This window comes from Tachypleus tridentatus, chromosome 2 (assembly GCF_004210375.1).
Source record: "Tachypleus tridentatus isolate NWPU-2018 chromosome 2, ASM421037v1, whole genome shotgun sequence".
NCBI lineage: Eukaryota > Metazoa > Arthropoda > Merostomata > Xiphosura > Limulidae > Tachypleus > Tachypleus tridentatus.
In genome coordinates, this window is record NC_134826.1 from 54,531,532 (window position 1) to 54,558,724 (window position 27,193).

At 32.3% G+C, this 27,193-nt stretch overlaps 1 protein-coding gene across 2 annotated transcripts in view; it reads left to right on the forward strand.

The window, feature by feature from the left end:
- Positions 1-27,193, forward strand: part of LOC143243845 (3',5'-cyclic-AMP phosphodiesterase 4C-like) — a 64,946-nt gene that overhangs the window by 26,663 nt on the left and 11,090 nt on the right. The window contains exons 1-6 of one of the 2 annotated variants that reach the window (XM_076487553.1): positions 3,432-4,057; positions 5,346-5,525; positions 14,236-14,337; positions 24,194-24,228; positions 25,670-25,797; positions 26,436-26,529. In XM_076487553.1, the coding sequence (XP_076343668.1) occupies positions 3,894-4,057; positions 5,346-5,525; positions 14,236-14,337; positions 24,194-24,228; positions 25,670-25,797; positions 26,436-26,529 (703 nt within the window). In that variant the 5' untranslated portion in view covers positions 3,432-3,893. Of the gene's footprint in view, positions 1-3,431; positions 4,058-5,345; positions 5,526-14,235; positions 14,338-24,193; positions 24,229-25,669; positions 25,798-26,435; positions 26,530-27,193 lie in introns of those variants that run through there. The other variant, XM_076487554.1, reaches the window with a different exon arrangement.

Below are 27,193 nucleotides of genomic sequence, written 5' to 3' on the forward strand. Positions count from 1 at the left end.
GTGATAAACAATACTGTTAATCTTTACTAGTAATAAAAAATATTGATAACCTGCACAACAAATGATAAATAATACTGTTAAACTGTACAAAAAGTGATAACAATGCTGTTAAACTGTAAAACAAATGATAAACAATACTGTTATCACAAACAAAAAACAATGCAGTTAACCTGCACAACACGTGATAAACACTGTTAACCTGTAAAACGAGTAATAAACAGTACTGTTAACCTGCACAACAAGTGATAAAACTATTAACCTGTAAAGCGAGTCATAAACAGTACTGTTAAACTATACAAAAAGTGATAACAGTGCCGTTAAACTGTTAAACAAGTGATAAACAATACTGTTACCATGTAAAGCAAATGATAAACAATACTGTTACCCTGTGAAACAACTGATGAAACTAATGTTAGCCTGTAGAACAAGTGATAAACAATACTGGTAAACTGTACAAAAAACGATAACAATACTGTTAACCTGTAGATCAAGTGATAAACAATACTGCTAACGTGTACAACAGTACAACAGTGATGAACAGTAGTGTTACACTATAGAACAACTGATAAACAATACTGTTAACCTGTACAACAAGTGATAAACAATTCTATTAACCTGTAAAACAAGTGATAAAAATTACTGTTGACCTCTACAAGAAATGATAAACAATACAGTTAACCTCTAAAACAAACGATAAAATAATAATGTTAACCTGTATAACGAATAAAAACAAAACTGTTAACCTGCACAACAAGTGATAAACAATACTGTTAACCTGCAAAACAAATGACAAACAATACTGTTAAACTGTACAACAAGTGATAAACAATAATGTTAACTTGTACAACAAGTGATAATGAAGACTGGTACCAGTACAAAAAGTGATAAATAACACTGTTAACTTGTAAAACAAACGATAAAGCATACTATTAATCTGTAAAAGACGTGATAAACAATACAGCTGACCTGTACAACAAGTGATAAACAATTCTAACATTATAACAAGTCATAAACAATACTGTTAAACTGTACAAAAAACTAAAACAATACTGTTAAATTGTAAATCAAATTATAAACAACAATATTCCCTGTAAAACAACTGATGAAACTAATGTTAACCTGTAGATCAAGTGAAAAACAATACTGTTAAACTGTAGATCAATTGATAAACAATACTGTTAACTTGTAAAACAAGTGATAAACAATATTGTTAAGCTGTACGACAAGTGGTAAACAATACTATTAACCTGTACAAGTCATAAACAATACTGTTAACTTGTAAAACAAGTGATAAACAATATTGTTAAGCTGTACGACAAGTGATAAACAGTACTATTAACCTGTAAAACAAATCAAGTGATGAACAATAGTGTTAATCTGTACAAGTAATAGACAATACCGATAACGTGCACAACAAGTGATAAATAAAATTATTAACCTGTAAAACATAACGATTAACAATACTGCTAAACTGTACAACAAGTGATAAACAACACTGTTACCATGTAACGCAAATGACAAACAATACTGTTACCCTGTGAAACAACTGATGAAACTAATGTTAGCCTGTAGAACAAGTGATAAACAATACTGTTAAACTGTACAAAAAACGATAACAATACTGTTAACCTGTAGATCAAGTGATAAACAATACTGCTAACGTGTACAACAGTACAACAGTGATGAACAGTAGTGTTACACTATAGAACAACTGATAAGCAATACTGTTAACATGTAGAACAGGTGATAAACAATACTGTTAAACTGTACAAAAAACGATAATTATATTGTGAACCTGTACATCCAGTGATAAATAATACTGTTAATCTGTACAACAAGTGATAAATAGCACTGTTAATTTGTAAAACAAGACAAATGATAAACAATAATGTTAAAATGTACAAGAAGGAATAAACAATACTGTTTACTTATACAACAATTAATAACCAAAATGATAACCTGTACAACAAGTGACAAGCAATACAATTAACCTCTAAAACAAATGATCAACAAACTGTTAACCTATACAACAATTGATGAACAACAGTTGTAAACTATACAAAAGACGATAATAGTACCGTTAAACTGTAAAACAAGTGATAAGAAATACTGTTAACCTGTACACTACACGATAACAATACTGTTAAACTGTATACAAAACGATAACAATACTGTTTACCTGTACAGCAAGTGATAAACAATACTGTTAACGTGTAAAAGAAGTGATAAACAATAGTGTTAGCCTGTAAAACTAGTGATAAACAGTACTTTTAACCTGTAAAACAAACGATAAAGAATACTGATAACCTGGAGAACAAGAGATAAAAGATACTCTTAACCTGTGATGACGAGAAAACCCAGTTGTAGAGAAATTTATATATGTAAGAACAGCTGATATGGGTAAAAAAAGCACAATGTACAGCACCTTCGATCATCATCAGGTTCACCGAAGAAGGTCTAAACATTGTTCGCTCCTTTATATAGTGCTTTCTGTATCCATACCAGCCGTTTTTACATTTATAATACTGTTAACCTGTAAAACAAATGATAAACAACACTGTTAACCTGTAAATAAGGTATAAAATACACTGTTAACCTGTACAACAAGTATTTAACAATACTGTAATCTGTACAACAAGTGATAAACATTACCTGTAAAACAAACGACAAAAATTACTCTTAATTTGTACAACACGTGATAAACAATACTTTTAACCTGTAAAACAAATGATGAACAACACTGTTAACCTGTAATGAAGTAATAAACAATACTGTTGAACTGTAGAACAATTGATAAGCAATACTGTTAACTTGTAGAACAGGTGATAAACAATACTGTTAACCTGTACAACAATAATAAACAACACTGTCAATTCGTACATGTGATAAACAGTAGTGTTAAACTGCACAATAAGTGATAAACAATACTGGTAACTTGTTGAAAAAAAACAGTGTATTGTTGACTTCTGGAGATTAAAGCAGTAACGTTACCGCACACATATAATGTTATCGTAAAAAAGTTTTGGCTTCCAGTAACTACAAATGATGTGAAACAAATAAATGTTATAAGTGCAAATATGAAAGCAATATATGTAGAAGACATGAAAACGTGCTACCACTATAAGACATAAAAACTTGTGGTAAAAGTAAAAGACATGAATTCATGTGCTATAAAGGAAAAAAAGGTATGCATGTGTTAGAAGTAGAAAGAATGTGACATAAGAAGAAAACATAAAAATATGTGTTATAAACTGTGAATAATTTGTGACATGAGGTTCTAGTAGCATCATTCTGCATGATGCGCACGTAAAACATCAGAATACTCACGTACGTTAAGTAAATCGAATCAGAAGACCCTGGATGTTTACGTAGACATGAATCTGCCGGGATGTGAGTTTCGAAGCTTAATAACATTCCTTTAAAAATTGATCACTCGGAGGTGACGGTTGTTACTGTACTCATGTCGCTCACTTCTAGTTTTAGACAAATACTACCCTGTTATTACAAAATGTTTCGACTTACAACAAGTTTCCTGTGAGATTATTTCTCACACATTTTTCCTTTTTTGGAATATAAAAAGAACAGTAGTAGGAGGGAGATTTAGAGGGGATGAACAGAAAACAGGACACGAGCTCTTTCCAGCAAGTTTTACTAGGTAGTGTGGTAAGCCTTGTCGATGTAGAGCTACGAAAGCGTGGAAATAGTGTTAATGGAACACTTGTTTCGTAAGATATGCTTGTGAGAGAACACATAATAGTAGCAAGAGACATATTTGTGGATTTATTTCTTCACTGTTTGAGTTTCTTCGTTCGATCTATGATGTATATGTAGCTGACCTGTTGTAAACATTCCACATCTCCTTACAGAACTCTTCCATATACGTAGTTTTTATAATGTTTACACTGGCGACACTGTTTCTTTCCTACTTTCGCTCCTCCTGTCCACAAGGTCATATTTCAGTCCCAGAAAGTGGATCACACCATTCTCCATCTTTCCACCCTAAAGTACGCTCTGGGCATCGAAGTTTCCGTAGTTTCATTGATAAGACCAGTAACAGGTATTTATTTGACAAGTTTAAGATCTGTTGATTAACCTAACCATTTACTATGCACTCCTCTATAAATACCAAAATACTTATTTCTTATCAGTTAACCTAAGTACTTACCAAGACACTTCTCTACTTGCCTACCAGTTCATTAATTACCAAAATACCTCCCCATTGATGTCAGTTAAACATAGTAACTACCCAAATATCTTCCTACTGGGGAAAGTTGACTTCAGTATTTACCAAGATACTTTTCTTCTCGTAACAGTTGATTTGAATGCTTTCCTAAATATTTCTGCACTCTTGACGTGCGACTTAACCAAACCTTATAATGGACACTCATGGCAGAGTGTAAATCATGTTGAGAAACTCAACACTTCTTACTTCCATACATGATTTACCTTTCCATCGTCTTGTGTCGATAAAATTATTTTTAAAACAACTTTCTGAAAGCTTTTTTTTTGTTTTGTTTTCAACAGAAGACGTAATTTCCAAGTTTCTACACTTTGGCAAACGTGAAAATAAAAACTGAGTAAACTTAAAGCACACAAGAGACGTTCTAAAGATAGAAATGTAAAGACATGTATATATTTCATTACTTGTTGTAATCTGGAGACATCGGTTCACGACGTGACTGTATATAGGTACAGTTAATCCTAGTGTTTTATTTTAATAAATATAAAGATGCATATCAATAAATGGCAAACAAGAATGCTGAACCTCTTTAAGTTTCATGGTTTGTTTGGGTTATGAATTCAAAAAGCACCTTAATTAAAGTACTCTATAAGAAACAAGTTTACAGAATTAATTGGTTTTACTGTATGTCCTCTGGTTTGAAAGGTGTCGCTGATAAACACCCAAATCATTAATCGAATTTAACTGTTTTTTTCTGAACATTGGCATTTTTTAAGACAGTAAAATTGGACTTAAGTCCAGTTCTTTCTGGGATCAAAAACATGTTTTTTCTATTCCCTTTTTAGGTTGGTAGGCAAATGAAGATGACCTCAGAAGGTTGAAACGTTGTTCTGTACTTTATTTTAATTAAAGTTTTAATACCCACATCAGCCGTCTTGAGAATACACCATTAAGCCTTTTATATTTGATGCAACCTTCAACAGGCAACTGGTTTCATTATATATATGCTAAAGCTTCCGATAAGTATCTAGCTATCTTGATTACTGAGGTCAAAAGTCAAAATAAATAATGTTCTGGTGTGATGACAAGTCATGTTTTTCTTTTATTGTTGAGATAACAGTAATAAAAATCATACAAGGCTCAAATTCTGGTTCATATTACACAGTTTTGACGTGGATGATGGAAACTTCCAGAACAGGACTTCTTTGGATGCCACAAGTCCGTCTTCAGGTCTTGTCCTTCCGTCGATGCCACAACGAAGAGAATCATTCCTCTACAGGTCAGACAGTGAGTTCGAAACTTCCCCCAAGTCAGTTTCACGACACTCTTCAATTGGTAGCGAATCGTAAGTGGACTTTTTTTTTTTCACTTGAGTCTTGGTCTCAAATATATATCATTGAGACTCAAAATAAAATTGTTTAATTATTTAAATACTTACATGTTTTATTTGTGGTGTTTATTTAATAAATTACTGTTAGCAGTGTCTTAATATAAACAAAAGCATGTTACCGGGAATGTGATCTATGGTGCCACGGGCAACATGTTTTGACCCTATGTTTATTTCTTCCATACAGAATTCCCTTTTATTCACAGTGCAAAATCAACATAGCTTGAGGACTATATCTTAAATATTTACACAAAATGGCATGCGAGTAGTGAGATTGTTAAGAGATATAGAACTAAAGAACATAATAGTTCAAAGAGATACTTCACTGAAAACAAATAAATTAAAACAGTTGGTTGTTTATAATAACAAAGTGATTCGAAACAACAACCCAAAACTAATCCGGAGAAAACCTGTACCTTGAAAGTAAAGGATACGGTTACGAAAGAGAACTTTCTGACCCAAAACGCCATTGTGATGTAGCCGGACAATTGCACCATTAACAAAACAATAAATAAGGAAATGAAATTGAACAAAAAGCTCACAAACCATGAATTATCAGCTAAAACCTAAAGCCAACGATGCCCCAGGAAACTAGAAACATAGGAATCTCACAAAGTACCATAATGCACTTCCGACATAACAGGTGAGTTTTGGTTCACCTTGAAGCCGACGCCCACGCACTGTGAAATATCAGAGGAAGATTTGACAACAGTGTGATGATTTAAAATAGATTTGGTCGTTTTTCACAGAGCCTTGTTAAAAAAGAATTGCATTGTCGATAAATACTGAGTAGCCATAATAAACACACACATAACTTTCATCCCTATTCATGCCTGAAATGTAGACAATTACTGAGTTGTTAAACGTTTCTAAACTTTTCTTCACACGAAGAGCGAAGTTTGAACTTCATGTTTCTCAAACTCTTATTATTATGTAGCTCATCTGCATTAAGCAAGAGGTTTTTTTTTGGAATTTCGCACAAAGCTACTCGAGGGCTATCTGTGCTAGCCGTCCCTAATTTAGCAGTGTAAGACTAGAGGGAAGGCAGCTAGTCATCACCACCCACCGCCAACTCTTGGGCTACTCTTTTACCAACGAATAGTGGGATTGACCGTCACATTATACGCCCCCACGGCTGGGAGGGCGAGCATATTTAGCGCGACGCGGGCGCGAACCCCCGACCTTCGGATTACGAGTCGCACGCCTTACGCGCTTGGCCATGCCAGGCCTAAGCAAGAGGTTAATAGCGTTCCTCAACATTAAGAAGATAATACAGTTCACATACATTAAGTGATTATTATAACTCACATACATTAAGTGATTATTATAACTCACATACATTAAGTGATTATTATAACTCACATACATTAAGTGATTATTATAACTCATATACATTAAGTGATTATTATAACTCACATACATTAAGTGATTATTATAACTCACATACATTAAGTGATTATTATAACTCATATACATTAAGTGATTATTATAACTCACATACATTAAGTGATTATTATAACTCACATACATTAAGTGATTATTATAACTCACATACATTAAGTTATTATTATAACTCATATACATTAAGTGATTATTATAACTCACATACATTAAGTGATTATTATAACTCACATACATTAAGTGATTATTATAACTCACATACATTAAGTTATTATTATAACTCATATACATTAAGTGATTATTATAACTCACATACATTAAGTGATTATTATAACTCATATACATTAAGTGATTATTATAACTCACATACATTAAGTGATTATTATAACTCACATACATTAAGTTATTATTATAGCTCATATACATTAAGTGATTATTATAACTCACATACATTAAGTGATTATTATAACTCACATACATTAAGTGATTATTATAACTCATATACATTAAGTGGTTATTATAACTCACATACATTAAGTGATTATTATAACTCACATACATTAAGTGATTATTATAACTCATATACATTAAGTGGTTATTATAACTCACATACATTAAGTGATTATTATAACTCACATACATTAAGTGATTATTATAACTCATATACATTAAGTGATTATTATAACTCACATACATTAAGTGATTATTATAATTTATATACATTAAGTGATTATTATAACTCATATACATTAAGTGATTATTATAACTCACACATTAAGTGATTATTATAACTCACATACATTAAGTGATTATTATAACTCATATACATTAAGTGATTATTATAACTCACATACATTAAGTGATTATTATAACTCACATACATTAAGTGATTATTATAACTCACATACATTAAGTTATTATTATAACTCATATACATTAAGTGATTATTATAACTCACATACATTAAGTGATTATTATAACTCACATACATTAAGTGATTATTATAACTCATATACATTAAATACGAAGTTAATATAGATCCTCTACATTAAGAAACAGATTAAAATAATTCCTCAACATTAAGTAACAGGTTATATAACTCTTTTACATTGAGTAAGAAGTTAATAGAGCTCATCTACATGAAGTATGAGGTTAAGACAGCTCATATACATTAAAAACAGGTTAATATAGTTCCTCTGCATTTAGTAAATGATAAATATTGTACCTCTACATTAAATAAGAGGTTAATATAGTTCGTCTACATCAAGTAAGAGGTTAATACAGTTCCTCTACATTAAGAAACCGGTTAATATAGTTTCTCTACATTAAGTAAAAAGTTAATATAATTCCTCTACATTAAGAAATAGATTAATCTAGTTCCTCTACATTAACTAACACGTTAATGTAACTCCTCTGCATTAATAAACACGTGGATATAGTTCCACTACATAAATAAACAGGACAATACAGTTGCTCTACATTAAGTAAGAATTTAATGTAGTTCCTCTACATTAAGATACAGGTTAATATAGATCCTCTACATTAAGTAAGAGGTTAATATAGTTCATCTACATTATGAAACAGGTTAATACAGTTCGTTTACATCAAGCAATAGGTTAATATGGTTCCACTATATTAGGTGAAAGGTTAATATAGTTAGTTCATCTACATTATGAAACAGGTTAATACAGTTCGTTTACATTAAGCAATAGGTTAATATGGTTCCACTATATTAGGTAAAAGGTTAATATAGTTAGTTCCTCTTCATTAAGAAAAAGGTTAGTATAGTGTCTTCACATTAAGTTAAAGGTTAATATAATTCCTCTACATTAAATAAGAGGTCAAAATAGTTCTTCTACATTAAGTAAGAGGTTAATAAAGTTCCTCTACATTGAGTAAATGGTTAATACAGTTCCTGTACATTAGTAAGAGGTAAATATAGTTCATACACATTAAGCAAAAAGGTTAATATAGTTCATCTACTTTAATTAACAGGTTAATATAGTTCTTCTACATCAAAAACAGGTTAATATAGTTCCTCTACAATAAAAAAAGAGGTTAATATAGTTCCTATACATCAAGAAAAGGTTAATATAGTTAGTTCCTCTACTTTAAGAAACAGGATAATATAGTTTCTCTACATTAAGTAAGGTTAATATAATTCTTCTACATTAAGAAATAGGTTAATACAGTTCTTCTACATGACGTAAGAGGTTAATATAATTCCAGTAATTAGGAAACAGGTTAATATAGTACCTCTACATTAAGTAGAAAATTAATATAATTCCTCTACATTAAGTAAGAGGTTAATATAGTTCCTATACATAAGGAAACAGATTAATATAATTCCTCTACATTAAGTAAGAGATAATTTTGTTCTTCTACATTAAGCAAGAATTTAATATTGTTAATCTACGTAAGAAACAGATTAATATGGTTCCTCTACATTAAGTAAGAGGTTAATATAGTTCCTCTACATTAAGTAAGAGGTTAATATAGTCCTCTACATTAGGAAACAGCTTAATACAGTTCCTATACATTAATAAACAGGTTAATATAAATCCTGTACATTAAATAAGAATATTAATAAAGTTCCTTAACATCAAGAAACAGGTTAATATAGTTCCTCTACACCAGTGGTTCCCAACCAGGGGTGCGAGATAACATTTCAAAAATTACGTGCGATTTTTATTTCTCATTTTTCTTGTTACAGACGTAGCATTTTACCTTGTTATGATAACTATTGTTTCTACCATCACTGCCGCAGACCGAAATCTTAATGTACAACTGTAAACAAACAACACATGAAACGTAAACGTGACCAAAATACTCGGCACAACTAATTAGGTTACGTTCGTGAACGCCGTCATAAAGTGTCTATTATTTATTCATGTTATGTATTCACGTGATCGTGGTCGAGAAACTTTCAGAAGTATCCAGAATTAATCGATGACGTCATGTAACGTATATTCGAGAATGTTCTAGAAAGTTTCGCAGAGTGTATAAACCCCTGCGTGATGCTATGATAGTCAGTGCATTGTTGATTCTGTGTTCGTGCAAAAAAATCTTCATTATGTCAAAGAAAAGTAAATGGAATGATGATTATGTGAAGCTTTCTTTCACTTGCATCGGAACAACTGAGGACCTGCAAAAACCTCAGTACATTCTTTGTGACGCTGTCCTTTCAAACGCAAATTTAAAGCCATCTAAGCTGCAGGATCACTTCAACAACCGGCGTGGTGGAGCAGCTGTTGCAGGCCATGATGTTGAATCGTTGAAAGGTAGAAGGGACCGCTTTGATTCTCGAGCAACCCTTCCAATATTAGGTTTTATATCTGCTGACAAACCACTGCTGATGGCTTCATACCACGTAGCGTATAAAGTAGCCAAATCAAAGAAGCCTCATACAATTGCAGATGAGGTGATAAAACCGTGTGCATTAGAAATGGCAACAATTGTTCTGGGAAAAGAAGCCTTAAACAAGCTTAAATTAGCGCCGTTATCAAATAATGTTATTCAAAACCGAATTAGTGATTTGAGTTCAGACATTTTGGACCAAGTTATCGCAGATATCAGGGCTAGTGCCTTGAAAATCTCTCTCCAATTGAACGAAACAACTTATGTTGGAAATTGCAGTCAACTCATTGCATTAGTGAGGTATGTTCATGATGGTGCCATAATGGAAGATTTCCTATTCTGTGAAGATCTGAAAACAACCACAAAAGGGAAAGATGTCTTCCAGTGTGTGAAGGACTTCTTTACAAAATATGATTTAGATATCCAAATTACTGGTTCTGTGTGTACCGACGGTGCTCCTGCTATGCTAGTAAATAAATCAGGAATTTTTACACTGATGAAACAAGAGATTCCGCACTTTCAAGGTACTCACTGTTTTCTTCATCGACATGCTTTGGCATCATAAACATTCCGTCCAAAATTAAAAATGGTTCTTTACACTTCTGTGAAGACCATCAACTGGATTAGGGGTCGCGCTCTGAACCACCGCCTCTTCAAGTCGCTTTGTGAAGATTTTGGAAAAAAATATTCAGTTTTGCTTTTTCCATACAGAAATCCGCTGGCAGTCACGTGGGAGAGCTTTAACGCGCTTCTTTGAACGGCGAGAAAAAGTCAAAACTTTTCTGAAGGAACGTGACTATAATCTGCCTGGAGAAATAGAATCACAAGAATTCAACCAAATGCTAGCCTATTTGAGTGATATTTTCACTCGTATGAATGACCTGAGTGTATCTCTTCAAGGGAAAAACATAAACATATTGAAATACTGCGAAAAGTTAAATACTTTCAAAGAAAAGTTACATCTTTGGTGTCGACGAGTTAAAAGAGAGAATTTTTCAAATTTTCCATCACTCGAAGAAATGGTAGATGAGGATGAGTCCCTAATTCCATGTGTGTGTGAAGAAATTGTGGATCATTTGGAAATACTATCAAAGTAATTTGATGGATATTTTGGAGGAGAACTGGAAACTTCTGAAGAATGGGTTATGAATCCATACTCCTTCAATTTGGATAATATGTCGGATGATGATTGTTATTCGGCAATGGACATGTTTCCAAGAATTTGTGAAAAAGCACTAATTGTACTAATCCCATTCGCGACGACATACTTATGCGAGTTTGGATTTGGTGCCCTTTTGTGAATCAAGACAAAATCTAGAAATCGCTTGGATGCACAGACAGACTTGCGGTTTGCTATCAGCAACAAAGTGCCATGCTTTGAAAAACTCGTAAGAAATAAACAGGAACAAAACAGTCATTAAATTTAAATTGGCTTATGAACATTTGAACATTTCAAATTCAAAGAAATTTCATTTCATGCATGGAGGAAAATTTATTTTTCTGTAGGCCATGTAGGGTTTATGCAACTTTTAGTTTGTTGTAATATTTTTTCTTTGCCAAATGTTTCGTTTTTGTTTATATATCATTAAAAACTAATTATAAAAATTTGTTTTGGCCACCTTCATCTTTATTCTTAAATAAATAATTACTGTGAGGGGTGCGAGAACATATTAAAATTTTTTAGGGGTGCGGGGCATAAAAAAAGTTGGGAACTACTGCTCTACATTAAGTAAGAATTTAACATAGTTCGTCTACAGTAAGAAACAGATTAATATATATCCTCTACAAGAGATTAATTTTGTACCTCTATATTAAGTTAGAGTTTAATGTAGTTCTTCTACATTAAGAAACAAGTTAATAGAGCTGCTCTACATTACGAAACAGGTAAAGATAGTTCAACTACATTTCGTAAGAATTTAATATAGATCCTCTACATTAGGAAACAGTTTAATATAGTTCCTATACATTAGAAACAGATTAATATAATTCCTATACATTAAGTAAGAGATTAATATAGTTCTTCTACATTAAGAAATAATTTAATATAGTTAATCTAGTTAAGAAACAGGTAAATATAGTTCCTCTACATTAAGTAAGAGGTTAATATAGTTCATCTAAATTAAGAAACCGGTTAATATAGTTCCTCTACATCAAGTAAGAGGTTAATATAGTTCATCTAAATTAAGAAACCGGTTAATATAGATCCTCTACATCAAGTAAGAGGTTAATATAGTTCATCTAAATTAAGAAACAGGTTAATATAGTTCCACTACAGTAAGTAAGAAGTTAATATAGCTCTAAATTAAGAAACTAGTTAGTATTGTATTAAGTAAGAGGTTTATATAGTTTATCTACATTATGAAACAGGTTAGTATAGTTCCTCTACATTAAGTAAGAGGTTTATATAGTTTATCTACATTATGAAACAGGTTAGTATAGTTCCTCTACATTAAGTAAGAGGTTTATATAGTTTATCTACATTATGAAACAGGTTAGTATAGTTCCTCTACATTAAGTAAGAGGTTTATATGCAAAAACGGCTCGTTTTTGACCTAAATGTCTCAACAAGTGGGTTTCTCGACATCACTGACTAAGTAAGAGGTTGATCTAGCTCCTGTAAGTTAAGAAACCGCTTAATACAGTTCCTCTACATTAAAAAACAGGTTAATATAGTTCATCTTACTTGATGTGGAAGTTAAAAGAACAGTTTTGACTTCGCTTTCCAATGCTCAATCATTTCAACCTGATAGACCTAGCAAGGTTTGATGGTTCGAGCACTCGACTCTCTATCTTTTTGTTGTGAGTTTGTATGCCGTCAAGAAGTATGCCTGTCCTTTTTGTTTAATGGGACGTTATAATGTGTTATTAATACCACATTCGTTATTAAAAGTACCCTAAGAGTTTATGGTCGGATATGATATTTACTTTTCCTATCCTCTATCGCTTGAAAATTAGGGAAGGTTAGCGGAGATAGTACTCGAATAGCTTTGTGGAACATTCACCAAACAAATAAATTAGTTTTTTGTTTTGTTTTTAATTTCGCGCAAAGCTACTCGAGGGCTATCTGCGCTAACCGTCTCTAATTTAGCAGTGTAAGACTAGAGGGAAGGCAGCTAGTCATCACCACCCACAGCCAACTCTTGGGCTACTCTTTTACCAAAGAATAGTGGGACTGACCGTTACTTTATAACGCCACCACGGCTGAAAGGGCAAGCATGTTTGGTGCGATGGGGATTGAAACCCGCAACCCTCAGATTACGAATCGAACGCCTTAACACACTTGAACATGCATGGCCTAACAAATAAATTAATATGTGCTCTATTGGGTTTTCTAAACGTATTTAAAATCCAAAAATAACGTGTATGTAATACATATTTTTTTATTTGTTGCTACTTTGCAAAACGTTTTCAGAATGAAAAATGACAAGACAGACAACATTTGTAATGCAATGTTTGTATATTATCTAATAATATTTTTCTTCCTGTCAAAAGTTATGATTTCGACTGATAAATTTTCCATATATAAAAACGGAGGTTTTTCTATAAAGTTTCCAACGAAATATATGTTTGATTTTTAAGGTCTTCCAGACATCTAGAAGACCTAATTGTTTATTTTATTAAAGTTCTAAACAGCAAAACATATCTAAATTCTAATGTCTTATGACAGACACCTAGAAGACCTAATTGTTTATTTTATTAAAGTTCTAAACAGCAAAACATATCTAAATTCTAATGTCTTATGACAGACATCTAGAAGACCTAATTGTTTCTTATTTTATTAAAGTTCTAAACAGTAAACATATCTAAATTTTTACTGTCTTATAACAGACATCTAGAAGACCTAATTGTTTCGTATTTTATTAAAGTTCTATACAGTAAACATAACTAAATTTTTACTGTCTTATAACAGACATCTAGAAGACTTGATTGTTACTCCCTTTGCACAAATTCTTCAGAGCTTAAGAAATGTTCGCAATAATTACGTCCTCATCACGAATGTCCCAGACAACAAGTAAGTATCAATTGATTTATACATAACATGCAAATAAACTTATCTAAATGAACTAACCAAAGTTACAAGTCACTAACACAACTGAAGTAGTCTGTACTTGAAGGTAAAAGAAACAAATAGTTTCTCAGAGTATTATAATTTACTTAGAGCTGTTACATCTGTAGTTAGCGCTGCTTTGTTTATAGTTAGTGCTGTTAAGTAGTTAGCGCTTTTATATCTGTAGTTAGAGCTGCTATATCTGTAGTAAGTGCTGTTATCTCTGTACAAATGTGCAGTTTTGTGCTAAAAAAAGAAACTTTCCTTCGTAAATGTTTCTGCTATTAATGTTACCACAACGACGAAAGACGTAGTTTTGAACTGACTATTATTTTTATAATTTATAATAAAACAGTAATTGATAATTAAATTAAACAGAATTTACTAAAGCAATGAATATATTTTAATCTGAGAACGACTGGTATGGGTATTAAGAGGTTAACCTGAAGATGACCTAGGAAGGTCGAAATGTTGTTCTCTAATTATCAATAACAGTGTTAATACCCATACCAGCTGTTCTGAGATACATTTTTATTTCAAGTGGGTTTCTCGTCATCAAGAATTATTTCACCACGGCAATTATACGAAAAGTGTAAATCTTTTATGTTTCTTTGTGTACTGTGTTATCTGTTTTAAACTCCATTATACTTGAACTTACCTACATTATGTCATTGTTAAATGGACACGCTCGCGCAATCCTAACGAAACTAAGAAACTTAAATAAAAAATCATAAATAGATTAAACAACATTTATACATTCAACAGTGCAGAAAGGAAAAACTAATCCATAATTTTGTGAAGATAAAACTATCGAAAAATTTTATCCAGTGTACAAACATTATCCATAATTTACAGAACAAACTACTAAAAGCCATGTTAATCTCGAAATATAAAAAAACTAAATGACCTACAGAAACAGCAAATTAATCTAGACTATCAACTAGCCTGCGGCATTCAGCCAGACATTTATGGATTCATACAACGTAACATCAATCAACCTAATAGTAAGAACGACAAGGAAAAGAAGGTCCGCCACAACAAGAAACTAGATAAATTAAGGTACCAACAACAAGAAACTAGATAAATTAAGGTACCAACAACAAGAAACTAGATAAGTTAAGGTACCAACAACAAGAAACTAGATAAGTTAAGGTACCAACAACAAGAAACTAGATAAGTTAAGGTACCAACAACAAGAAACTAGATAAGTTAAGGTACCAACAACAAGAAACTAGATAAGTTAAGGTACCAACAACAAGAAACTAGATAAAGTAAGGTGCCAACAACAAGAAACTAGATAAATTAAGGTACCAACAACAAGAAACTAGATAAGTTAAGGTGCCAACAACAAGAAACTAGATAAGTTAAGGTACCAACAACAAGAAACTAGATAAGTTAAGGTACCAACAACAAGAAACTAGATAAGTTAAGGTACCAACAACAAGAAACTAGATAAAGTAAGGTGCCAACAACAAGAAACTAGATAAATTAAGGTACCAACAACAAGAAACTAGATAAGTTAAGGTCCGCCACAACAAGAAACTAGATAAATTAAGGTACCAACAACAAGAAACTAGATAAGTTAAGGTACCAACAACAAGAAACTAGATAAGTTAAGGTACCAACAACAAGAAACTAGATAAGTTAAGGTACCAACAACAAGAAACTAGATAAGTTAAGGTACCAACAACAAGAAACTAGATAAGTTAAGGTACCAACAACAAGAAACTAGATAAAGTAAGGTGCCAACAACAAGAAACTAGATAAGTTAAGGTACCAACAACAAGAAACTAGATAAGTTAAGGTACCAACAACAAGAAACTAGATAAGTTAAGGTACCAACAACAAGAAACTAGATAAATTAAGGTACCAACAACAAGAAACTAGATAAGTTAAGGTACCAACAACAAGAAACTAGATAAGTTAAGGTACCAACAACAAGAAACTAGATAAATTAAGGTACCAACAACAAGAAACTAGATAAGTTAAGGTACCAACAACAAGAAACTAGATAAGTTAAGGTACCAACAACAAGAAACTAGATAAAGTAAGGTGCCAACAACAAGAAACTAGATAAATTAAGGTACCAACAACAAGAAACTAGATAAGTTAAGGTGCCAACAACAAGAAACTAGATAAGTTAAGGTACCAACAACAAGAAACTAGATAAGTTAAGGTACCAACAACAAGAAACTAGATAAAGTAAGGTGCCAACAACAAGAAACTAGATAAAGTAAGGTGCCAACAACAAGAAACTAGATAAGTTAAGGTACCAACAACAAGAAACTAGATAAGTTAAGGTACCAACAACAAGAAACTAGATAAGTTAAGGTACCAACAACAAGAAACTAGATAAAGTAAGGTGCCAACAACAAGAAACTAGATAAAGTAAGGTGCCAACAACAAGAAACTAGATAAGTTAAGGTACCAACAACAAGAAACTAGATAAATTAAGGTACCAACAACAAGAAACTAGATAAGTTAAGGTACCAACAACAAGAAACTAGATAAGTTAAGGTACCAACAACAAGAAACTAGATAAATTAAGGTACCAACAACAAGAAACTAGATAAGTTAAGGTACCAACAACAAGAAACTAGATAAGTTAAGGTACCAACAACAAGAAACTAGATAAATTAAGGTACCAACAACAAGAAACTAGATAAGTTAAGGTACCAACAACAAGAAACTAGATAAGTTAAGGTACCAACAACAAGAAACTAGATAAGTTAAGGTACCAACAACAAGAAACTAGATAAGTTAAGGTACCAACAACAAGAAACTAGATAAGTTAAGGTACCAACAACAAGAAACTAGATAAATTAAGGTACCAACAACAAGAAACTAGATAAATTAAGGTACCAACAACAAGAAACTAGATAAGTTAAGGTACCAACAACAAGAAACTAGATAAGTTAAGGTACCAACAACAAGAAACTAGATAAATTAAGGTACCAACAACAAGAAACTAGATAAATTAAGGTACCAACAACAAGAAACTAGATAAATTAAGGTACCAACAACAAGAAACTAGATAAGTTAAGGTACCAACAACAAGAAACTAGATAAGTTAAGGTACCAACAACAAGAAACTAGATAAATTAAGGTACCAACAACAAGAAACTAGATAAGTTAAGGTACCAACAACAAGAAACTAGATAAGTTAAGGTACCAACAACAAGAAACTAGATAAATTAAGGTACCAACAACAAGAAACTAGATAAGTTAAGGTACCAACAACAAGAAACTAGATAAGTTAAGGTACCAACAACAAGAAACTAGATAAATTAAGGTACCAACAACAAGAAACTAGATAAATTAAGGTACCAACAACAAGAAACTAGATAAGTTAAGGTACCAACAACAAGAAACTAGATAAGTTAAGGTACCAACAACAAGAAACTAGATAAATTAAGGTACCAACAACAAGAAACTAGATAAATTAAGGTACCAACAACAAGAAACTAGATAAGTTAAGGTACCAACAACAAGAAACTAGATAAATTAAGGTACCAACAACAAGAAACTAGATAAGTTAAGGTACCAACAACAAGAAACTAGATAAATTAAGGTACCAACAACAAGAAACTAGATAAGTTAAGGTACCAACAACAAGAAACTAGATAAATTAAGGTACCAACAACAAGAAACTAGATAAGTTAAGGTACCAACAACAAGAAACTAGATAAGTTAAGGTACCAACAACAAGAAACTAGATAAATTAAGGTACCAACAACAAGAAACTAGATAAGTTAAGGTGCCAACAACAAGAAACTAGATAAATTAAGGTACCAACAACAAGAAACTAGATAAATTAAGGTACCAACAACAAGAAACTAGATAAATTAAGGTACCAACAACAAGAAACTAGATAAATTAAGGTACCAACAACAAGAAACTAGATAAGTTAAGGTACCAACAACAAGAAACTAGATAAGTTAAGGTACCAACAACAAGAAACTAGATAAATTAAGGTACCAACAACAAGAAACTAGATAAATTAAGGTACCAACAACAAGAAACTAGATAAGTTAAGGTACCAACAACAAGAAACTAGATAAATTAAGGTACCAACAACAAGAAACTAGATAAGTTAAGGTACCAACAACAAGAAACTAGATAAGTTAAGGTACCAACAACAAGAAACTAGATAAATTAAGGTACCAACAACAAGAAACTAGATAAATTAAGGTACCAACAACAAGAAACTAGATAAGTTAAGGTACCAACAACAAGAAACTAGATAAGTTAAGGTACCAACAACAAGAAACTAGATAAATTAAGGTACCAACAACAAGAAACTAGATAAATTAAGGTACCAACAACAAGAAACTAGATAAGTTAAGGTACCAACAACAAGAAACTAGATAAATTAAGGTACCAACAACAAGAAACTAGATAAGTTAAGGTACCAACAACAAGAAACTAGATAAGTTAAGGTACCAACAACAAGAAACTAGATAAATTAAGGTACCAACAACAAGAAACTAGATAAATTAAGGTACCAACAACAAGAAACTAGATAAGTTAAGGTACCAACAACAAGAAACTAGATAAGTTAAGGTACCAACAACAAGAAACTAGATAAATTAAGGTACCAACAACAAGAAACTAGATAAATTAAGGTACCAACAACAAGAAACTAGATAAGTTAAGGTACCAACAACAAGAAACTAGATAAATTAAGGTACCAACAACAAGAAACTAGATAAATTAAGGTGCCAACAACAAGAAACTAGATAAGTTAAGGTACCAACAACAAGAAACTAGATAAATTAAGGTACCAACAACAAGAAACTAGATAAATTAAGGTACCAACAACAAGAAACTAGATAAATTAAGGTGCCAACAACAAGAAACTAGATAAGTTAAGGTACCAACAACAAGAAACTAGATAAGTTAAGGTACCAACAACAAGAAACTAGATAAGTTAAGGTACCAACAACAAGAAACTAGATAAATTAAGGTACCAACAACAAGAAACTAGATAAATTAAGGTACCAACAACAAGAAACTAGATAAGTTAAGGTACCAACAACAAGAAACTAGATAAATTAAGGTACCAACAACAAGAAACTAGATAAGTTAAGGTACCAACAACAAGAAACTAGATAAATTAAGGTACCAACAACAAGAAACTAGATAAGTTAAGGTACCAACAACAAGAAACTAGATAAGTTAAGGTACCAACAACAAGAAACTAGATAAATTAAGGTACCAACAACAAGAAACTAGATAAATTAAGGTACCAACAACAAGAAACTAGATAAGTTAAGGTACCAACAACAAGAAACTAGATAAATTAAGGTACCAACAACAAGAAACTAGATAAATTAAGGTACCAACAACAAGAAACTAGATAAGTTAAGTAAACAACAAGAAACTAGATAAATTAAGGTACCAACAACAAGAAACTAGATAAATTAAGGTACCAACAACAAGAAACTAGATAAATTAAGGTACCAACAACAAGAAACTAGATAAGTTAAGGTACCAACAACAAGAAACTAGATAAATTAAGGTACCAACAACAAGAAACTAGATAAATTAAGGTACCAACAACAAGAAACTAGATAAATTAAGGTGCCAACAACAAGAAACTAGATAAGTTAAGGTACCAACAACAAGAAACTAGATAAGTTAAGGTACCAACAACAAGAAACTAGATAAGTTAAGGTACCAACAACAAGAAACTAGATAAATTAAGGTACCAACAACAAGAAACTAGATAAATTAAGGTACCAACAACAAGAAACTAGATAAATTAAGGTACCAACAACAAGAAACTAGATAAATTAAGGTACCAACAACAAGAAACTAGATAAATTAAGGTGCCAACAACAAGAAACTAGATAAGTTAAGGTACCAACAACAAGAAACTAGATAAGTTAAGGTACCAACAACAAGAAACTAGATAAGTTAAGGTACCAACAACAAGAAACTAGATAAATTAAGGTACCAACAACAAGAAACTAGATAAATTAAGGTACCAACAACAAGAAACTAGATAAATTAAGGTACCAACAACAAGAAACTAGATAAGTTAAGGTGCCAACAACAAGAAACTAGATAAATTAAGGTACCAACAACAAGAAACTAGATAAATTAAGGTACCAACAACAAGAAACTAGATAAATTAAGGTACCAACAACAAGAAACTAGATAAGTTAAGGTACCAACAACAAGAAACTAGATAAGTTAAGGTGCCAACAACAAGAAACTAGATAAGTTAAGGTACCAACAACAAGAAACTAGATAAATTAAGGTACCAACAACAAGAAACTAGATAAATTAAGGTACCAACAACAAGAAACTAGATAAATTAAGGTACCAACAACAAGAAACTAGATAAATTAAGGTACCAACAACAAGAAACTAGATAAGTTAAGGTACCAACAACAAGAAACTAGATAAGTTAAGGTACCAACAACAAGAAACTAGATAAATTAAGGTGCCAACAACAAGAAACTAGATAAGTTAAGGTGCTAACAACAAGAAACTAGATAAGTTAAGGTGCTAACAACAAGAAACTAGATAAATTAAGGTACCAACAACAAGAAACTAGATAAGTTAAGGTACCAACAACAAGAAACTAGATAAGTTAAGGTACCAACAACAAGAAACTAGATAAATTAAGGTACCAACAACAAGAAACTAGATAAATTAAGGTACCAACAACAAGAAACTAGATAAATTAAGGTACCAACAACAAGAAACTAGATAAATTAAGGTACCAACAACAAGAAACTAGATAAGTTAAGGTGCCAACAACAAGAAACTAGATAAATTAAGGTACCAACAACAAGAAACTAGATAAGTTAAGGTACCAACAACAAGAAACTAGATAAATTAAGGTACCAACAACAAGAAACTAGATAAATTAAGGTACCAACAACAAGAAACTAGATAAATTAAGGTACCAACAACAAGAAACTAGATAAGTTAAGGTGCCAACAACAAGAAACTAGATAAGTTAAGGTACCAACAACAAGAAACTAGATAAGTTAAGGTACCAACAACAAGAAACTAGATAAGTTAAGGTACCAACAACAAGAAACTAGATAAATTAAGGTACCAACAACAAGAAACTAGATAAATTAAGGTACCAACAACAAGAAACTAGATAAATTAAGGTACCAACAACAAGAAACTAGATAAGTTAAGGTACCAACAACAAGAAACTAGATAAGTTAAGGTACCAACAACAAGAAACTAGATAAATTAAGGTGCCAACAACAAGAAACTAGATAAGTTAAGGTGCTAACAACAAGAAACTAGATAAGTTAAGGTGCTAACAACAAGAAACTAGATAAATTAAGGTGCCAACAACAAGAAACTAGATAAGTTAAGGTGCTAACAACAAGAAACTAGATAAGTTAAGGTGCTAACAACAAGAAACTAGATAAATTAAGGTGCCAACAACAAAAAAAGATACAAACACGCAAACCACCAACAAACCTCGTAATTAACAGATCCGAACGAAAATTAAGCAAGAAATTAACAAGAAATACATCTACTTAACAAAGGACTCAACTTCACAGTAACACATAGAAATATTCCATCTATTGAAATGAAAGCCTGCCTGGAAGACCTGGCTAGAAGACTGGTGATCCACTCTAGACAAACTGAAAATATTAACAAAACAACGACAAACAACCACCAGGAAGAAGATAACTTTGACAACAATTCCACCGACAACTAACAACCTATCTTTCCAGATAGAACAGAAAACATGAACCACCTCAAAACATTATCTTAAACAACTTTTTTAAATAATTTTCACGCAAAACCATCAACATAAATTCACAGAAGAAAAAACTTAAAAACAACCTCACATGAAAAGATATTAATTCCATAAACAACTTAAACCAAGGCAATACCATTAAAATTCTAAAAGCAGATAAAGGCAATATAGTTATAATGAACACCTTCAAAAAATGAACATCTTGTCACATATAAACAACTTTAAACTACTAAACACAAATTCCACAAAAACACATCAAAACTAGTTAAACAAAATACTACTACAAGTGAAAGAAACCAACACAATCTCAGAAAACATTTATTCATACCTACGAAAGACCGACTCACCCACACCACAACTATACGGCAGCCCCAAACCTCACAAATCCGATTGTCCACTATGACCCATAATGTCGACCTACGAATCGTTTAACTACAGTCTTGGTAAATATATAGCGTAGGCATTTTCTAAGTATGTAACATCCTTTTTCAAAGACTCTTTTAACTTTATATATATTCTCAATCAATTAAATCATAGTCTTAATGCCCAGTTTTGATATAGTATCCCTTTTCACAGAAGTCTCAACGACTGAAGCCTTAGAACTTTGTATCCAAGACCCTACTCCATTGATACACATCCACACCAATCAATTCGCAACCCTTATAGAATTCACTACCATAAAAACTAACTTTATGTTCAATAACCAAAACTACCTACAAATAAATGGCCTAAGTATGGGGAATCCCGTCACCAGTTCCAGACAACATTTTTATGACACAGACTGAATCACAAGCGATCATTTCAGCCTTACACCCACAACTATACTGGTACAGATATGTTGATGATACAATTGCTGGATTCACATCTACAGAACACACACTTAGTTTTCTCAATCATGTTAACTCCATACACCCCAACATTAAGTTCACCTGTGAACAGGATAAAAACTAACCAAATAGCATTTCTTAACCTCAAGATCACAAGAACCGATACACAATTCAAAACAGAAATCTAGAGAAAAATCACCCATACCGGATTATACATTCCCTGGGCCTCAGCACATGAAACAAAAAAACTCAACATATTAAGAAACCAAATAAACACAGCCACAACACTATGTTCACCAGATAACATTAATGATGAAATCAACAAAATAAAACAACACTTCACCAACATCAACAAATTTCCTTAAAAAACCGTGGAAAAAGTTGTACACACACACCTAGACCAACAACAAACAAACAATAATAGATCCCAAGATACAACAAACTACGAAACCTTATACTGCTGCATAACATATGTTCCTGAGATCAGCGAAAAAATAACCAACATTTGGAAAAAAATAATAACAAAACACAACATTCCAGTACACACCAAATTTATTCAAAAACCAGGTACAAAACTAAAGTTCATACTATGTAACAACTACACTGACAAATACAACACAATCTATAAAATACAATGCAACAACTGCCACGAGTTCTATATTGGACAAACAAGCAGAAAAATGGAAACTGGATTCAAAGAACACAAAAGAACACCTTCACACATTTTTGAGCACTGCAAATCAAATAGACACAAGATAACCATGGAAAACACCCAGATATTAAGTAGGGAAACAAATATAAACAAACACAAAATCAAAGAAGCCCTACTTATACAGCAACTGAAACCAAAATTAAACCAATATAAAAGAACACCTATATACCTTTACCAATTAATAACCAAACATCCACCAGCAACGCTCCCTACAATCCGGTACCCGTTTATGTTATCGTTACTAAGACATGTGTCCGTCAATGATCACATTCAAACACTCTCTCTTTCTTAACCTGAAGATGACCTAGGAAGGTCGAAACGTTGTTCTCTCCTTATCAATAAAAGTGTTAATACCCATATCAAGCGTTCTGAGATACATTATTACTTTAGGTAGGTTTCTCTTCATTACAAATATCACCCTATCTATTTAAACAAGATAAATTGACATGATAAACGTTTGTAAATGTGTAATTAAAACTTATTCCTGTTTACACACTTGAAATTAATAAATATTATTTTTCTTTTTTACCCATCAAGATCGAAAAGGTCTTCAGGTCCGAACAAGTTTGCTGGTGAGAATATTTAAATACATTTTTCATTGTGAAACGTAACGAAATACTTCGACTCACATGACATGTTTTATTTTTTTGTTACATACCACAGTGAAACCAACATCAATTAAAATGATGTGTTCTTTCTTTTTGTTACGTACCACAGTGAAACCAACATCGACTCAGATGACATGTCTTGCAAGGTTGCAAGATTTTATTAGAGTAAAGTAAAATGCATTGTTGGGTTTGTAATTAAGAATTGTTTGTGGTAATATGGGGTAACTTTGTAGTAGTTTTTTATGGTAATTTGTGGCAGAACGTAGTAAGTCTGGTGATTTATTTTACTTTGTGGTAAATGGTACGACACATTAGTGAATTAAGTTTGAAGGAATTCATTAGATTACAAATCTGATGTTGTCAGCGCAAGTTTTTGTTGTTACTTAATGAAAGACTGAAAGCTAACTTTCTGAGTTGTTGGGACAACAGGTGCATTGTGGGAAACATTTCCTTAGTAACATCTAAGTACCGGCAAAGACGTTAACATGAAGAATTTTGTCAGTGAGACCAGGCAATCTTATACTTTGTGACCATTGCCGTGTAATAGATACTGCTAACGAGAATAACCTAACTTGTTACAAGCTACAGAAAAATTACTCATACAGCACTTTTTATTTGCCCCAGTGGCACAGCAGAGTATCTGTAGACTTACAAAGATAGAAACCGTGTTTCGATACACTTAGTGAGGTCACTGATAACCCATTGTGATAACCAGTTTCGAAATAATTTGTTTACACATTTGGTTACCTTTATGTGAACTATTTGATTGCAAAGTTACACTTCCTGAGAGCTAGTAATACAAAATATAGTTGTGCTACTAGCTATGATGAAACTGCAACGACGAAACGCTGGCTGAAATAATTCATCTCGTTTCCCGAAGTTTTAAACGAATAACATAACCGAAAAAGCGAATTTGATTTTAGCAACGAGGAATAGTTGAAAATGTACGCTTTAAATTTCCTTTTAACATGTGAAGTTACACTCTGTACTAATCCTGCCAAAGGTCTATGGCTCGCGTCCCGTTTCTACAAAAACGCTTTCCGCGACGGATGCTTTACAAATGTAACTGCCAGTTTTCACCAATCAATTATATTAGTTTAAACGTTGTTTTATGGATGCTGTTGATAGATCTACTCTATCATTTAAAAATTAGAAACAGTCAGGACAGATGACCTCTGTGTGTGTTTCAGCGGATACTCCAAACATACAAAACCAAACTTCAAAAACATGTATATATGAAGTGTGAGTTTAAGACTTGATTGGAAAGGTTTTCTAATGTTTTTAGTCATGGTAAACAGTTCCTTCTCTATCTATATTTATCCACAATAAATAAGGTTTATAAGTTATGTTATAAAACAATTATTTATAACGTAACCAAAAAAGGTTCGTTTTCTGGTTTTCATAGAAAACATACTGTTAGATGCGCAGCACATGCAACTGGCAGTAGAAACACTGGACGAGCTGGACTGGTGTCTTGACCAGCTGGAAACAATCCAGCCTCACCGGTCTGTTGGAGACATGGCATCCAGTAAGGTATGTAATACACTCTATCCAGTTTTACTATTCTGTTGGAGACATGACTTCCAGTAAGTTATGTAATATACTCTATCAAGTTTTACCAGTCTGTTGGAGACATGGCATCCAGTAAGGTATGTAATACACTCTATCCAGTTTTACTAGTCTGTTGGAGACATGACTTCCAGTAAGTTATGTAATATACTCTATCAAGTTTTACCAGTCTGTTGGAGACATAGCTTCCAGTAAGGTATATAATATACAATATCCAGTTCAATTAGTGGAGTAAGGTTTATATTACAGGTAAATTATGTGTTATGCTATTGGTACGTTGTGTTACATTACTGGTATAGTAGGTGTTATACTACTGTACATTATGCGTTACACTACTTGTACAGTTGGTATCATACCACTGATACGTTATGTGTTACACTACCGATACAGTAGGTACTATATAATCTGTGCAGTAGGTGATATACAACTGGTGCAATAAGTTGTTATGTTATTTCAATAACTTATATCTTCTAGTTGGTGTTACGCTACTGGTACAATAAGTTGTTATATCTCTTACGTTATTCAAATAACTTATATCTTCTAGTAGGTGTTGCACTACTGGTACAATAAGTTATGTTATCTAAATAACTTATATCTTCTAGTTCAAACGTATGCTGAGTAAAGAATTATCAAACCACTTTTCTGAGTCGAAATCAGGCCACCAGATCTCGGAATATATCTGCACTACGTTCTTCGGTAAGTTTTGAAAAAATATCAAGTTATTTTGTATATTAATCATAACTTCCCTTGTTTCTTTATTCGATACGTTTTGCTCTAACCGAGCGTATCCCAAACTTTCTCGGTTCACGGCGCACTTAGTGTCTCAGCAATTTTTTTCACAGCGCCCCTAGTCAAAATGAAAAAACCTAACAGTTCCGTTCATTAAGTAGTTAGGCCCAAACAATTTAATACTTAATATGTATTTATGTCCTAACAACTTAGTAGCCGTTTGAAAGAATAATACACGTTAAAGTGAATTAAAACAATATTTTTATTTCATTCTTAAATAACCACAGTTACTAATGGAATGTGTGCACCTGTTGGGCACTGCATAGCTTCTTAAACCTTGGAATCAGATTAGACACCGCTACCCTCATTTCCTGTTCCACATTGATTTTCACGCGGTACTTGCTTATTATCACAGCAACCGCCGAAAACCGAGCTTCGCAGAGATATGACGTCACAAATGGAACTAGGATTCGTTGAGCTTTAGCACTTAGCAGCAGATATTCATCTTTTACTGATATCCAAAACTCAGTTAGTTCCAAGCTGCCAAATTTTGTTTTTAAAGTCTTATCACAAGACAGCTCAATAAGATTTTCTTCTTCTGCAGAGGTAAATTCAGATGGGGCCTTAGCTT